The sequence below is a fragment of the Lemur catta genome, chromosome 1 (assembly GCF_020740605.2).
Source record: "Lemur catta isolate mLemCat1 chromosome 1, mLemCat1.pri, whole genome shotgun sequence".
NCBI lineage: Eukaryota > Metazoa > Chordata > Mammalia > Primates > Lemuridae > Lemur > Lemur catta.
In genome coordinates this window covers 189,338,351-189,351,491 of record NC_059128.1, presented here as the reverse complement: position 1 = coordinate 189,351,491, position 13,141 = coordinate 189,338,351, and the positions used below count along the sequence as shown (strand labels likewise).

General features: G+C 36.9%; 1 protein-coding gene across 1 annotated transcript in view; it reads left to right on the top strand.

Moving 5' to 3' along the window:
• The window catches only part of IFT80 (intraflagellar transport 80), a 131,792-nt gene that overhangs the window by 7,829 nt on the left and 110,822 nt on the right, over positions 1-13,141 (top strand). Inside the window, exon 2 of the mRNA XM_045539561.1 lies at positions 12,198-12,280. Coding sequence (XP_045395517.1) covers positions 12,244-12,280 — 37 coding nt within the window. The 5' untranslated portion in view covers positions 12,198-12,243. The remainder of the gene's footprint in view (positions 1-12,197; positions 12,281-13,141) is intronic.

Below are 13,141 nucleotides of genomic sequence, written 5' to 3'. Positions count from 1 at the left end.
TACATAAAAAAGCCGTGAGGCAGGATCATGCTTGCTTAGCATGTTGGAAAGAAAAGCATAGATGCCAGTGTGGCTGGAGCAGTTTGGGTGAAAGGGGAGCGAGGCAGGAGATAAGGTCAGAGAAATGATGAGTATATTACACACGGCTCTCCAGAGAAGCAGAACCAATATGAGATATATACAGGCTTACCTCAGAGATGTTGAGTATTTAACCTTTACCTCTACACTTATATACTTTATATACACGTACACATACATGCACACAGTCTCTCTCTCTCTGTATATATTAATAGTTCCAGACTACTACAATAAAGCAAATAGTGTGAATCGCATGAATTTTTGGGGTTCCCACTGCATATAAAAGTTATGTTTATACTATACTGTAGTCTATTAAGTATGCAGTAGCATTATGTCTAAAAAATTACATACCATAATTCAAAAATACTTTATTGCTGAAAAATACTAGCAATCATCTGAGCCTTCAGCAGGTTGTAATCTTTCTGCTGGTGGAGGTCTTGTCTCAATGTTGATGGCTGCTGGCTGATCAGCATGGTGGTTGCTGAAGGTTGGGGTGGCTGTGGCAATTTCTTAAAATACAACAACAATGAAGTTTGCCACATTGATTGACTCTTCCTCTCACAAATGATTTCTCTGTAGCATGCGATGCTGTTTGATAACATTTTACCCAAATTCTTAGAACTGCTTTCAAAATTGGAGTGAATCTTCTCCAACCCTGCTGCTTCTTTATCAACTAAGTTTATATAATATTCTAAATCCTTTGTTGTGTTTTTAACAGTGTTCACAGCATCTTCACCAGGAGTAGATTCCATCTCAAGAAACCACTTTTTTGCCTATCCATAAGAATCAACTCTTTATTCATTCAGATTTTATCATGAGATTGCAGCAATTCAGCCATATCTTTAGGCTCTACTTCTCATTCTAGTTCTCATGCTATGTCCACCACATCTGCAGTTACTTCCTCCACTGAAGTCTTGGACCCCTCTCTAAGTCATCCATGAGGATTGGAATCAACTTCTTCCAAATTCCTGTTCATGTTGATATTTTGACCTCCTCCTATGAATCACGAATGTTCTTAATGGCATCTTGAATAGTGAATCCTTTCCAGAAGGTTTTCAATTGACTTTGCCCAGATATATCAGAGGAATCACTCTCTGTGTCAGCTGTAGCCTTATGAAATGTATGCAGTAATAAGACTTGAGAGTCCAAATTACTCTGATCCATGGGCTGAAGAATGGATGTTGTGTTAGCAGGCGTGAAAACTACATTCATCTCCTTCTACATCTCCATTAGAGATCTTGGGTGACTAGGTGCATTGTCAATGAGCAGTAATATTTTGAAAGGAATCTTTTTTCTTTTGAGCAGTAATTTTCAACAAGTGTGCTTAAAATATTCAGTAAACCATGATGTGCACAGATGTGCTATCATCCAGGCTTTCTGGTTCCATCAATAGAGCATAGGCAGAGTAGATTTAGAATAATTCTTAAGGGCCCTAGGATTTTTGGAATGGGAAATGAGCATTGGCTTCAACTTAAAGTTACCAGCTGCATTAGTCTCTAACAAAAGAGTCAGCCTATCTTTTGAAGCTTTGAAGCCAGGTGTTGACTTCTCTTCTCTAGTTATAAGTCCTAGATGGCATCTTCTTCCAATATAAGGCTATTTCATCTACATTGAAAATGTGACATTTAGTGTAGATACCTCCATCAATTATCTTATTAGCAAGATCTTCTGGATAACTTGCTGCGGCATCTACTTTAGCACTGGGTGCTTCACCTTGTACTTTCATGTTATGGAGACAGCTTCTTTCCTTAAATTTCGTTAACCAGCCTCTGCTAGATTCAGACTTTTCTTCTGCAACTTCCTCACCTCTTTCACTCTTCATTGAATTGAAGAGAGTTAGGGCCTTGGTCTGGATTAGACTTTGGTTTAAGGGAAGGTTGTGGCTCATTTACTGTTCTATTCAGACTAGTAAAACTTTGTCCACATCGACAATAAGGCTGTTTCACTTTCTTATTTACATGTTCACTGGAGTAGCACTTTTAATTTCTTTCAAGAACTTCTCCTTTACATTTACAACATGGTTAACTGTTTGGCATAAGAGGCCTAGCTTTCGGGTTATCTTGGCTATTGACATGCCTTCCTCGCTAAGCTTGATAATTTCTAGCTTTTGATTTAAAGTGAGAGACACCTGTCTCTTTCAACCAAGTTTCAATATTTTTGTGTCTCAGGGAATAGGGCAGCCCAAGGAGAGAGACAGAGAAAGAGAGAAAGAGAGAGGTATGGGGGAATGGTTGGTCAGTGAATAGTCGGAACACACATTTATTGATTAAGTTTACCATCTTATATGGGCACGGTTCATGGTGCCCAAAAACTATTACAATAGTAACATCAAGGATCATAGATCACAGATCACCATAACAGATATAATAATAATGAAAAAGTTTGAAATATTGCTACAATTACCAAAATGTGACACAGGGACACAAAGTGAGCACATTATTGGAACAATGGGGCCAATAGACTTGATGGATACATTATTGCCACAGATTTTCAATTTGTAAAAAACACAGTATCTGTGAAGCACAATAAAGTGAAGCACAATAAAACTAGGTATGCCTGTGTGTACATATATGTTGTTATACATAAATAGGATACATGTATATATAGTGCCTATAAATAGACAAATAGATCTATCTATCTGAAGAGAGAAAATTTAAGAAATTGGCTCTCATGATTGTGAGGGCTGGCAAGGCTGAAATCCATAGGGCAATGCTTTCCAGTAGGTTGGAAATTCAGGTAAGGGTTAATGTTGTGGTTTTGAATCTGACGGCTGGAAACTCGGGTAGAATTTCTGTGTTGTAGTGTAGAGGTAGAATTCCTTCTTGGGAAACCTTGGTCTTTGTTCTTAAGGCCGTCAACTGATTGAATGAAGGATAATGTACTTTACTTAAAGTTAACTGACTGAAATGTTATAATCACCTCTAAAAAATACTTTTATAGCAACATTCAAATTTTTTTTAATTTTAATTTTTTCTTTATTTTTTTAATTGACAAATAATAATTTTATCTATTTTTGGGGTGCATAGTGATGTTTCATTATATATAATGTGTAATGATCAGATCAGGGTAATTAGAGTATCCATAATCTCAAATATATATTATTTCTTTGTGTTGAGAATATTTAATTTTCTCTTTATAGCTATTTAAAACTATATAATATATTATTGTTAACTATAGTTATCCTGCAGTGGTATAGAACACTAGAACTTTTTCTTCCTATCTGGCTGTAATTTTGTATCCCTTCCTATCCCTTTCTGCCCCCTACCTTTCCCAGCCTCTAGTATCCTCTGTTCTACTTTTTACTTAACACAAGTTGAAATCAACTTTTTTATAGCTTTCACATATGAATGAAAACATACAGTGTTTAACTTTCTGTTCCTGCCTTATTTCACTTTACATAATGTCTTCCAATTCCATCCATGTTGCTGTGAATGACAGGGTTTCATTCTTTTTTATGGCTAAATAATATTCCATGGGGTATATAGACTAATTTTTTTAATCTATTCATTTGTTATTAGATTCCTAGGTTGATTCCATGATGTATATATATACCACATTTTCTTTATCCATCATCTGTTGGAGGTGGTGGTACAACATGGGGGTACAAATGTTTCTTTGATACTTCCTTTCCTTTGGATAAAATCCCAGTAGTGGGACTGCTGGATCATATGATAGTTATATTTGTAGTTTTTTGAGCAGTCTCCATACTGTTCTCCATAGTGGCTATACTAGTTTACTTTCCTACCAACGGTATATAAGAGTTCCCTTTTATCCATATCTTTGCCAGCATTTGTTATATTTTATCTTTTTAGTAATAGCCATCTGAACTGGGGTAAGATGACATGTCATCGTGGCTTTTTTTTTTTCCTGAGGCACAGTCTCTCTCTGTTGCCTGGGCTTGAGTGCAGTGGCATCATCAGAGCTCACTGCAACCTCAAATTCCTAGGCTCAATCAATTCTCCTGCCTCAGCCTCCCAAGTAGCTGGGACTAGAGGTCACACCACCACACCCAGCTAATTTTTTCTATTTTTAGTAGAGAAAGGGTCTCATTGTTGCTCAGGCTGGTCTCAAACTCCTGACCTCAAACCATCCTCCTGCCTTGGCTTCCCAGAGTGCTAGGATTATAGGCATGAGCCAACGCACCTGGCCCCATCATGGTTATGATGTGTATTTCCCTGATGATTGGTAATGTTGAGCATTTTTTTCATATATTTTTTGGCCAATTGTATGTCTTTTTTTGGGAAATGTTTGTTCAGATCATTTGCCCATTTTAAAATCAGATTTTTTTTTTTTGCTGATAATATGTTTTGAGCTACTTGTATATTCTGAATATTAATTGTTTGTTGAATGAATAGTTTGCAAATATTTTCTCCCAATCTGTAGATTGTTTTTTTCAATATGTTGATTGTTTCTTTTGCTGTGTGGGAGCTTTGTTGTTTGATATAGTCCCATTTGTTTATTTTTGCTTTTGTTGCCTGTGCTGTTGAGGCCTGATTCACAAAATCTTTTCCCAGACCAATATCCTGAAGTGTATTTCCTGTTTTCCTTCTAGTAGTTTTATAGTTTCAGGTCTTATATTTAGGCCTTTGATCCATATTGAGTTGATTTTTGCACAGGGTAAGAGCTGGGAGTCTAGTTTCATTCTTCTACTTATGGATATCCAGGTTTCCCAGCATCATTTATTGAAGAGACTGTCCTTTCCCCAATGAATGTTCTTGGCACCTTTGTCAAAAATCAGTTGGCTATAGATACATGGATTAATTTCTGGGTTCTCTATTCTGTTCCATTGATACTCCTAATGAACATAGACATAAAAATCCTCAACTAAATACTAGCAAACTGAATCCAACAACACATCAAAAAGATGATACACTGTGATCAAGTAGGATTTATCCCAGGAATGCAAAGATGGTTCAACATATACAAATAAATAAACATCATACATCACTTCAATAGAATGATGGGCAAAAACCATATAATCATCTCAATAGATGCAGAAGCATTTGATAAAATCCAATATACCTTCATGATAAAAACTCTCAATAAATTACCTCAATTACTCTCAAAAAGTACCTCAATATAATAAAGGTGATATGTGACAAACCCACAGCTAACATCTTACTGAATGGGTAAAAGTTGAAAACTTTTTCTCTAGGGACTGGAACAAAACAAGGATGCCCACTCTCACCACTCTTATTTAACACAGTATTGGAAGTTGTAGCCAGAGCAGTTAGGCAAGAGAAAGGAATAAAGGGCTTCCAAAGTGGAAAGGAGAAAGTCAAATTGTCCCTAATTGCAGATGACATGATTTTATATGTAGAATAATCTAAAGACTCTACCAAAAAGCTCTTAGAACTGATAAATGAGTTTAGTACAGTTACAGGATACAAAATCAATATACAAAAATCCGTAGCACTTCTATACATGAACTACAAACTAACTGAAAAATAAATCAGGAAGGCAATCCCATTTATAATAGCTACAAAAAAAAAATGCCTAGGAATAAATTTAACCAAGGAGGTAAATGAGCTCCACAAGGAAAACTACAAAACACTGATGAAAGAAATTAAAGAGGGCACAAACAAATGGGAAGGCATCCCATGATCATGGATTGGAAGAATTAATTTTGTTAAAATGACTATCCAAAGCAATCTACAGCTTCAGTGCAATCCCTATCAAAATACTAATGACAGGCTGAGTGTGGTGGCTCACACCTGTAATCCTAGCACTTTGGGAGGCTGAGGTGGGAGGATCACTTGAGCTTAGGAGTTCAAGGTTGAAGTGAGCTATTATGAGGCCACTCTAACCTGGGTAACACAGCAAGACCCTATCGCAAAAAACAAAAACCAAACAAAAAAGACTAATGACATTCCTCACAGAAATAGGAAAAACAGTCTAAAATTTGTATGGAATCCCACAGAAAACCCTGTATAGACAAGGCAATCCTGAGGAAAAAGAACAAAGGCATCACACCATAAGACTTCAAAAAATACTGTAAAGATGTAGCAACTAAAACAGCATGGTACTGGCATACAGCAACATTTAGACTAGTGCCGGCCAACACAACTGAGCACTATAGTCCAACCAAGTTGATGCATTAAATTAAACAGTAATAGTGAGAGTGGAGATCGATCAGAGCCTTGGACAGCATTGTAAAAACTTTAACTCTGAATGAGATAGGAAGCTGTTGGAGAATTTTTAGCATAAAAGTGCCATGTCTTATTTTAAACAGTCATGTTGGCTGCTTTGGTGAGCATAGATTGTAGAGGGGCTAGGAGGCCACTTAGGAAGCTATTGTAGTAATTTTGATTAAGGGAAGATGGCAGCTTGGACTGTTATCATAGTAATGGGAGTGGTGAAAAGTTTTATATTTTCAAGATAAAGCCAACACATTTTTTTTTTAGAACTTGGATTTGGTATGTGAGAGAACAGTCAGTGATGACTCTAAGGTGTTTGCAACTGGAAGAATGGAATTGCCATTTACTGAGATTGGTAATACTGTGGGAAGAGCAAGTTGGAGGGAGGATCAGGGGTTTAATTTGAATCTCATTAAATTTGAGATGTCTGTTAGACATCCAAATAGAGTTGTCAAATAGATAGAAAAGCCTGGGGTTCAGTGGAGAGATGTGAACTAGAGACATGAAATTGGGAGTTACCTCTATGTAGTGAATATATTTAAATTTATATTAATCCATGAAACAAATGAGTTCACCATGGCAGTGAGTATAGATACAGAAGAGGTACAAAAACTGAACCCACTTTTAAGGCTGAGCATATTAGAAGAAATTAACATTTGGTTATTCCCTCTATAGCAGCTGTCTCCAACCTTTTTGGCATCAGGGAGTATTTTCATGGAAGACAATTTTCCCACGGACGGGGGTAGGGGTGTGCGGGGAGGCATGGTTTCGGGGTGATTCAAATGCATTACATTTATTATGCACTTATATTATTATTACATTGTAATATATAATGAAATAATTATACAGCTCACCATAGGTTGGGGACCCCTACTCTGTAGCTCTCTGCAATTCCTTTCCTTCCATAAACTTCTAGTGAATAAATGCTAACACTCTTAGCAGGACTGAAAAGAACTCCCACAGAGTTTCCTATGCTCCTAGTAAGATATTCCTCTTTTTGCCTTACAATACTCTGCATTGACACTACAAATTGCCTAAGAGACCAGTTCCAAGAAGAAGGCTACAATTTAAATTGATTATCCATTTTTTCTTTTTTTAACTTTTTTTTTTTTGAGACAGAGTCTTGCTCTGTTGCCCGGGCTAGAGTGCAATGGCATCAGCCTCGCTCACAGCAACCTCAAACTCCTGGGCTCAAGCAATCCTCCTGCCTCAGCCTCCCGAGTAGCTGGGACTACAGGCACATGCCACCATGCCAGGCTAATTTTTTCTCTATATAATTTTAGTTGTCCAGATCATTTCTTTCTATTTTTAGTAGAGATGGGGTCTCGCTCTTGCTCAGGCTGGTCTCGAACTCCTGACCTTGAGCAATCCTCCTGCCTCGGCTTCCCAGAGTGCTGGGATTATAGGCGTCAGCCAGCACGTCTGGTCTATCCATCTTTTCTTAAGAGACCTTTGGGACTATTCTATCTTATATCCCTGTTTACCTCAGTCTGCACATTCAAGACTCTTAATTCCCTGAATTAGTTTATTAGGATTAGCTGTTGATGACAGTAACTTAAATATGATAAAACTATTCTGTATCATTTAAAAGTTCAAATAGGTGATATCGGATTGATATGACTTTCCACAAGGTTGGGAATTGTGGCTCTTTCTATCCTGCTGTGTTATACACAGCCTTGATGGCATGGCATGGGGAGTGTTACTGTTTTTTTTCCAGATTTTTATTTGCCAGTTATGTGTGATTTTATATAATTTTTATAAGGGTTAATAAAATGACTTCTTTAGTAACTCACTTTTCACATTGTTACTCTGGGTCACTATTCCTATTAGTCATTGTATCTACCCCTCGCTGAATGTATTACAACCCACATTGAGCCACTAGGCTGATGATGTTGTAATATCTTCATGTGGGTTTCAGAATTGTTAATGCCCTCTGTGGCCATGCCTAGTTTTGAGGACAACTGGGAAACATAGTCTTTATTCTAGGCGATCACGTGTACAGCAAAACTTTGGATTTTTATACCACAGAAGCAAGGATGCCTGGATATTGGAGGGTAGTCAGCTGTTTCTACCATATCCCACCATCTGAAACTCTTAGCTCTTCATCATTTAAATCCTCCCGGAACTGTGTTGTCATTAGCCAAGTTGGTGTCCTTAATCTTTACTCTGAATGATCTCTTTACCTTCATAGTCTAACTTAAATCTGGATGTTCCCAAGGAAATGGCTTTTCCTATAGATCTTTCAAGTAGAGGCTATTTTGCCTCCCAGATTCCCACGTGCCAAAGGGCCTTGTTTCTCATTACTGTGTCTGGACAGTTGATTCTCTTTTTCCTTGTCTAAAATCTCCTCGTCCTTTTGAAACAAATCTTACCAGATTAAACCATTCTCTGCACTGCTTTTTTGCAGTCATCTGCAGATATCTTTGCCATTACTGCATCCAATGAATATCTTAGCATATGGCTATTTTTCTCTGTCTCCACCACTCTTCTTATCACTATTCTCAGTGATTGAAATATCCACAAATCAATCTAGTCCATTCCCTGGCCTGTCAGTTCCTTGACCTCAGCCACTCACTTTCACAGTCATAACCTACCTTGTCATTACCAATATCTATACTCTTTCTGAAATCTGTTTTAAGCATTCCATTGTCTGAATATCTCCACTTGTTTTAGCTGGTTAACTTCCTCTTGAATTTTAATGCCAACTGTTCTTTAGACTTCAACAGAACTTCCAGGCCATTTAATCTGCTACCTTTTCATGTTCTTGGTAATTTCATCTTATTCTTTGGCTTTTGATATGAACACTGTGCTGAAAACTCTCAAACTGATATCTAATTGATAGCTCCAACTCCAGTCTCTCCCTTAACTCCATACTTACTATATTACATCCGGTTTCTCCTTGACGTTTCCATTGGAATATCTAATAGACACCTTAACTTAACATATCCAAAACAGATTTTTTGATATCACCCCTTCCAGCCTGTTCCTCAGTCTTCCTCATTTCAGAAAATGGCAACTCTATTCTGCCTGTTGGAACTTTAGAGTCATTTTTTATTAATCTTTCTCTTAAACTCAATTCATCAGCAAATCTTGTGGAATCTGTCTTCAAAATTTATTTAGAATATGACAACTTCATGCTACTTGTACTACTGCCTTCCTTGTCCTTCTTCATCCAAGCCATTTTCATTTCTTTTCTGGATTATTGAAATCCTAACTGGTCTCCCTGCTTCCACTCATTCATATTTCCTCCTGATAGTTTCCTTCCTTCATATTCCTTAGTTCCGTAGTTTCATATTCCTTTCTGCAATAGTTTATTGCAGACCATTCGTAGTGACCATTTTAAAATGTGTCAGATCATATTGCTCCTTTACTCATAACCCCTCCACTGGCTTCCCAGTTTGTTCAGAAGAAAAACCAAAGCTTTTATTGTGACTTTCTAAGGCTGTACATTATCTGTGTCCCTCCTCTCTTCCCTACTTTCCAGCCAGTCCCTTCATTCATTTTATTTTAGCCATATTGGCCTTTGTGTTATGACTTAGCTTTAAAAGGATTATGGGCTGATATATTCAGAAGAGGTATGTAAAGGAATAGGAAGATCAGTTCTGGGACCACTGCAATAATTGAGGCAGGAGCTAATAATGGTGGTTTTCAACTATGCTGGAGGTGCTGAGAAGTGACCAGATTTGGAGTATATTTTGGTGGTTGGACTGTCGGCTTTTGCTAGGCACATTTTTTCCTCTCAAGCCTCAAAAATGTTGACTCACACTGGACCAAAGACAACTTAAAAATGATTTTTAGTAACAAAGGCATAGTTGCCGCTACCTGCTCCTTGTGTAAAGTTGCTGTTATCTATACCCTTGAAATTTTCTTTCTGTTATCTGTACGCCAGCCCCAGCTCCAATACCACCTATTGGTCAGTCTGATCCTCAGTAACCAATTCCTTTAGGCAGATAAAAATGCCTCAATGCAGCATTCAGGCAGTTCTGCACTTCCCCAAATTGGCTATGCTTTAATATTACCTTTCCCTTATGGTTTTATTGAATCCCACATCAAAATGCACATATCACTCGCTCTTGCAGATGATCTCAGTTGCATGGAATGCAAGGGGAAGATCTTTCTGAGCAAGGGAGAATCTTCCCAATGTTAGGATGCCACTCTCATCTTTCTCTGATTCTTTGGCACCATGATTCTGACTGGTTGGTGATTTCTTTCTTATAAAAAACATATTGCCTTTACAATTTATAGGGAATTATGATTTCTTCTGCTGAGGAATTATCCTAATTATTATGAATTTTGGCAGTTTGAGGTTTTCTGATGTATAATACATCATGCCTTTGCCAAAGATCTTTTAAGTTTCTGATTGTAATAGTATATTCAGCTTTTGTATATATTTTCTTGTCTATTGTGTTGTCATTTCTAGAAGCAACAATTTGTTTGCCTTTCTTGTTTTAAAATCTTTATAAGCTGAGTAAATTTAAATTATTATGAAAAAGCAGCATTTTGTAAAGTGTTATCACTCTTTTTTCCTGTTCTAATTGGAGGAGGTCTGATGGAAGGGAAGAAGTTTTGAGGAAGATGGAGAACTTCTAAGGACCAAAAAAGTGAACCTGTGAAGCGTGCCTGGGAGAGATTGTTTTCAAGCTCTGGCTATGCCACACATAATTTCATACTTTTGAAGTTCGACAGAAATCACCCTAAGAGAACTAGAAGAGAGAGATGTGAAAAGAGTGCTTTGAAACTCAACTTTATTTAGTACCTTGCTGATCTAAAAGTATTACTGGATTGAGAGGAATGAAGAAGTATCTAAGGGAGGCCTACTCAATTCTTTTTTTTTTTTTCCTCTTTGAGATAGGGTCTTGCTCTGTTGCCCAGGCTAGAGTGCAGTGGAGTCATCATAGCTAACTGCAACCTCAAACTCCTGGACTCAAGAGATCCTTCTGCCTCAGCCTCTCTAGTAGCTGGGACTACAGGGGAACGCCACCATGGCCAGCTGACTTTTTCTTTTTGTAGAGAATGGGGTCTTGCTCTGTTGTTCAGGCTGGTGTCCAACTCCTGGGCTCAAGTAATCCTCCTGCCTCAGCCTCTGAAAGTGCTGGCATTATAGGTGTGAGATACTGCACCCAGCCCTAAATTCTTATCTATAGTCAGCACCTCCTTTGATATAGTTAGCAGTAAAGAGGATTTTCCTGGTAAAGAGAATTTTTTTTCCTTTAATTATACTTTAATTAAATTTATATTTAATTTTAGGTTAGTGCTATTACTCAGAATTCAAATGTAAATTAGATTCAGACAATTTAGCATTTTCTTGATTTGTATCTTTTGATGTCTTGGTTATTTGGGGGAATGTTACTCTTCTTTTACCAAGCTTTTATTTGGAAATTACACTGTGATTTTTATGTAATTTTTATAAGCAATTTATTACCTCTTCCTTAAATAATTCACTTATTTTTCACATTACCACTGTCGTAACCATAATTGTTTGGCAGTATATCTACCCCACTATAGAATGTAAACCCCAGATTGGGCCACTAGGTTGGTAATGTTGTGTTATTCCCAGATGGGTTCTGGAATTAAGGCTTTTAAAAATGTAGTTTAGCCCTTGAACATACCTTGGAAATTTAATTTATATCGACTAGACAGGACCAAAATTGTTCTGCAATTGAAGACTTCCCAGTTTACAGAATCTTTTGATTTGATCTCAGGATGTGGAAATTCTTTACCTGACGAGATTTACTTAGTGGTATTCTGGACACACAGAACTGTCTCAGGTAGGTTGTAGAAAATCCCTGGGGTTCAGCCCAATGCTCTCCATCACCCTTAGACAGGATTGGCATATCCACTAGTTTTTTTCTTTTTTATGTATTTGATGGCGTAAGGATTGAAGGTGCTCCTTGGGGTATGAAGATGTTTTGTTTGCTATTTTTGGTGCACATATTTGTTTTTAATGGTGACTTTATATTTTCTCTCCTTTTATTTTTACAGCGGATACAATCAAGTGACCTTTTAAAATTTTACTGGAAGTGGAGGCATGAGACTGAAGATATCTCTTTTAAAAGAACCAAAGCATATCCTGTCAATACTTACAAACCTTACTGTGATCATCCTATTGTATTAATAGTATTATTAAAAGTTTTATTCTATTTTGAATTCTGTAATAATTGGTAAATGGATTTTTTCCATTTCTTTCATGGTAGTTTATCTAAATTGTTTTTGAAATATTAAAGATCATGTGTTACCAGTAATTCTCCAAAGCAAGCTATTAATATTTGCTCTAAATCTTACTTTCAAATTCTTATTGACATTTTTCTTACTCTACTTAAGCGTTGTACTTAAGTATTTAAAAAGTAGTTTTTGTTTAGTCTAGTAGGATCTTAAAGAGAAGATTTTTGCCCCTTTTCACGGGTGCAAAAATATAATTAGAATGATCAATATTTGATAGTACACCTGATAGGGGTGGGGAACCTGTGGCCTTAGGGCCACATGTCTCCTTCTGGATTCTTGAGTGGTGCCTTTTGATTGAATCCAAATTTTATGGAACAAATCCTTTTAATAAAGGATACATTGTTGATTTTCAAGCTGAAGAGTAATATCTTTTTAGACATTCTTGACCTGATAGTCCTCCCATTCCTCCCATAATTTTAGTAGACCTATTAGTTTGTAGATAACCTGATGGGCATCTGGGTGTGTGTGTGTGTGTGTGTGTGTGTGTGTTTTCTTCCTTTCTAGGTTTTACCTACATTGTTTAGGTGACACCAATTATATTAGAATAGTTTTTTTCAGAAATGGTCTAGTGATCCTTTTGTTTAGATTGTATTTTGAGTTCTGAGTATTCTGGTGCTACTTTATTACCTATTTTTGTAGACTCTTAAGAGCTTTCTATAATCTCTTTTTTATCTTTTTGGTTTTTGCTTAATCTGTCATATTTT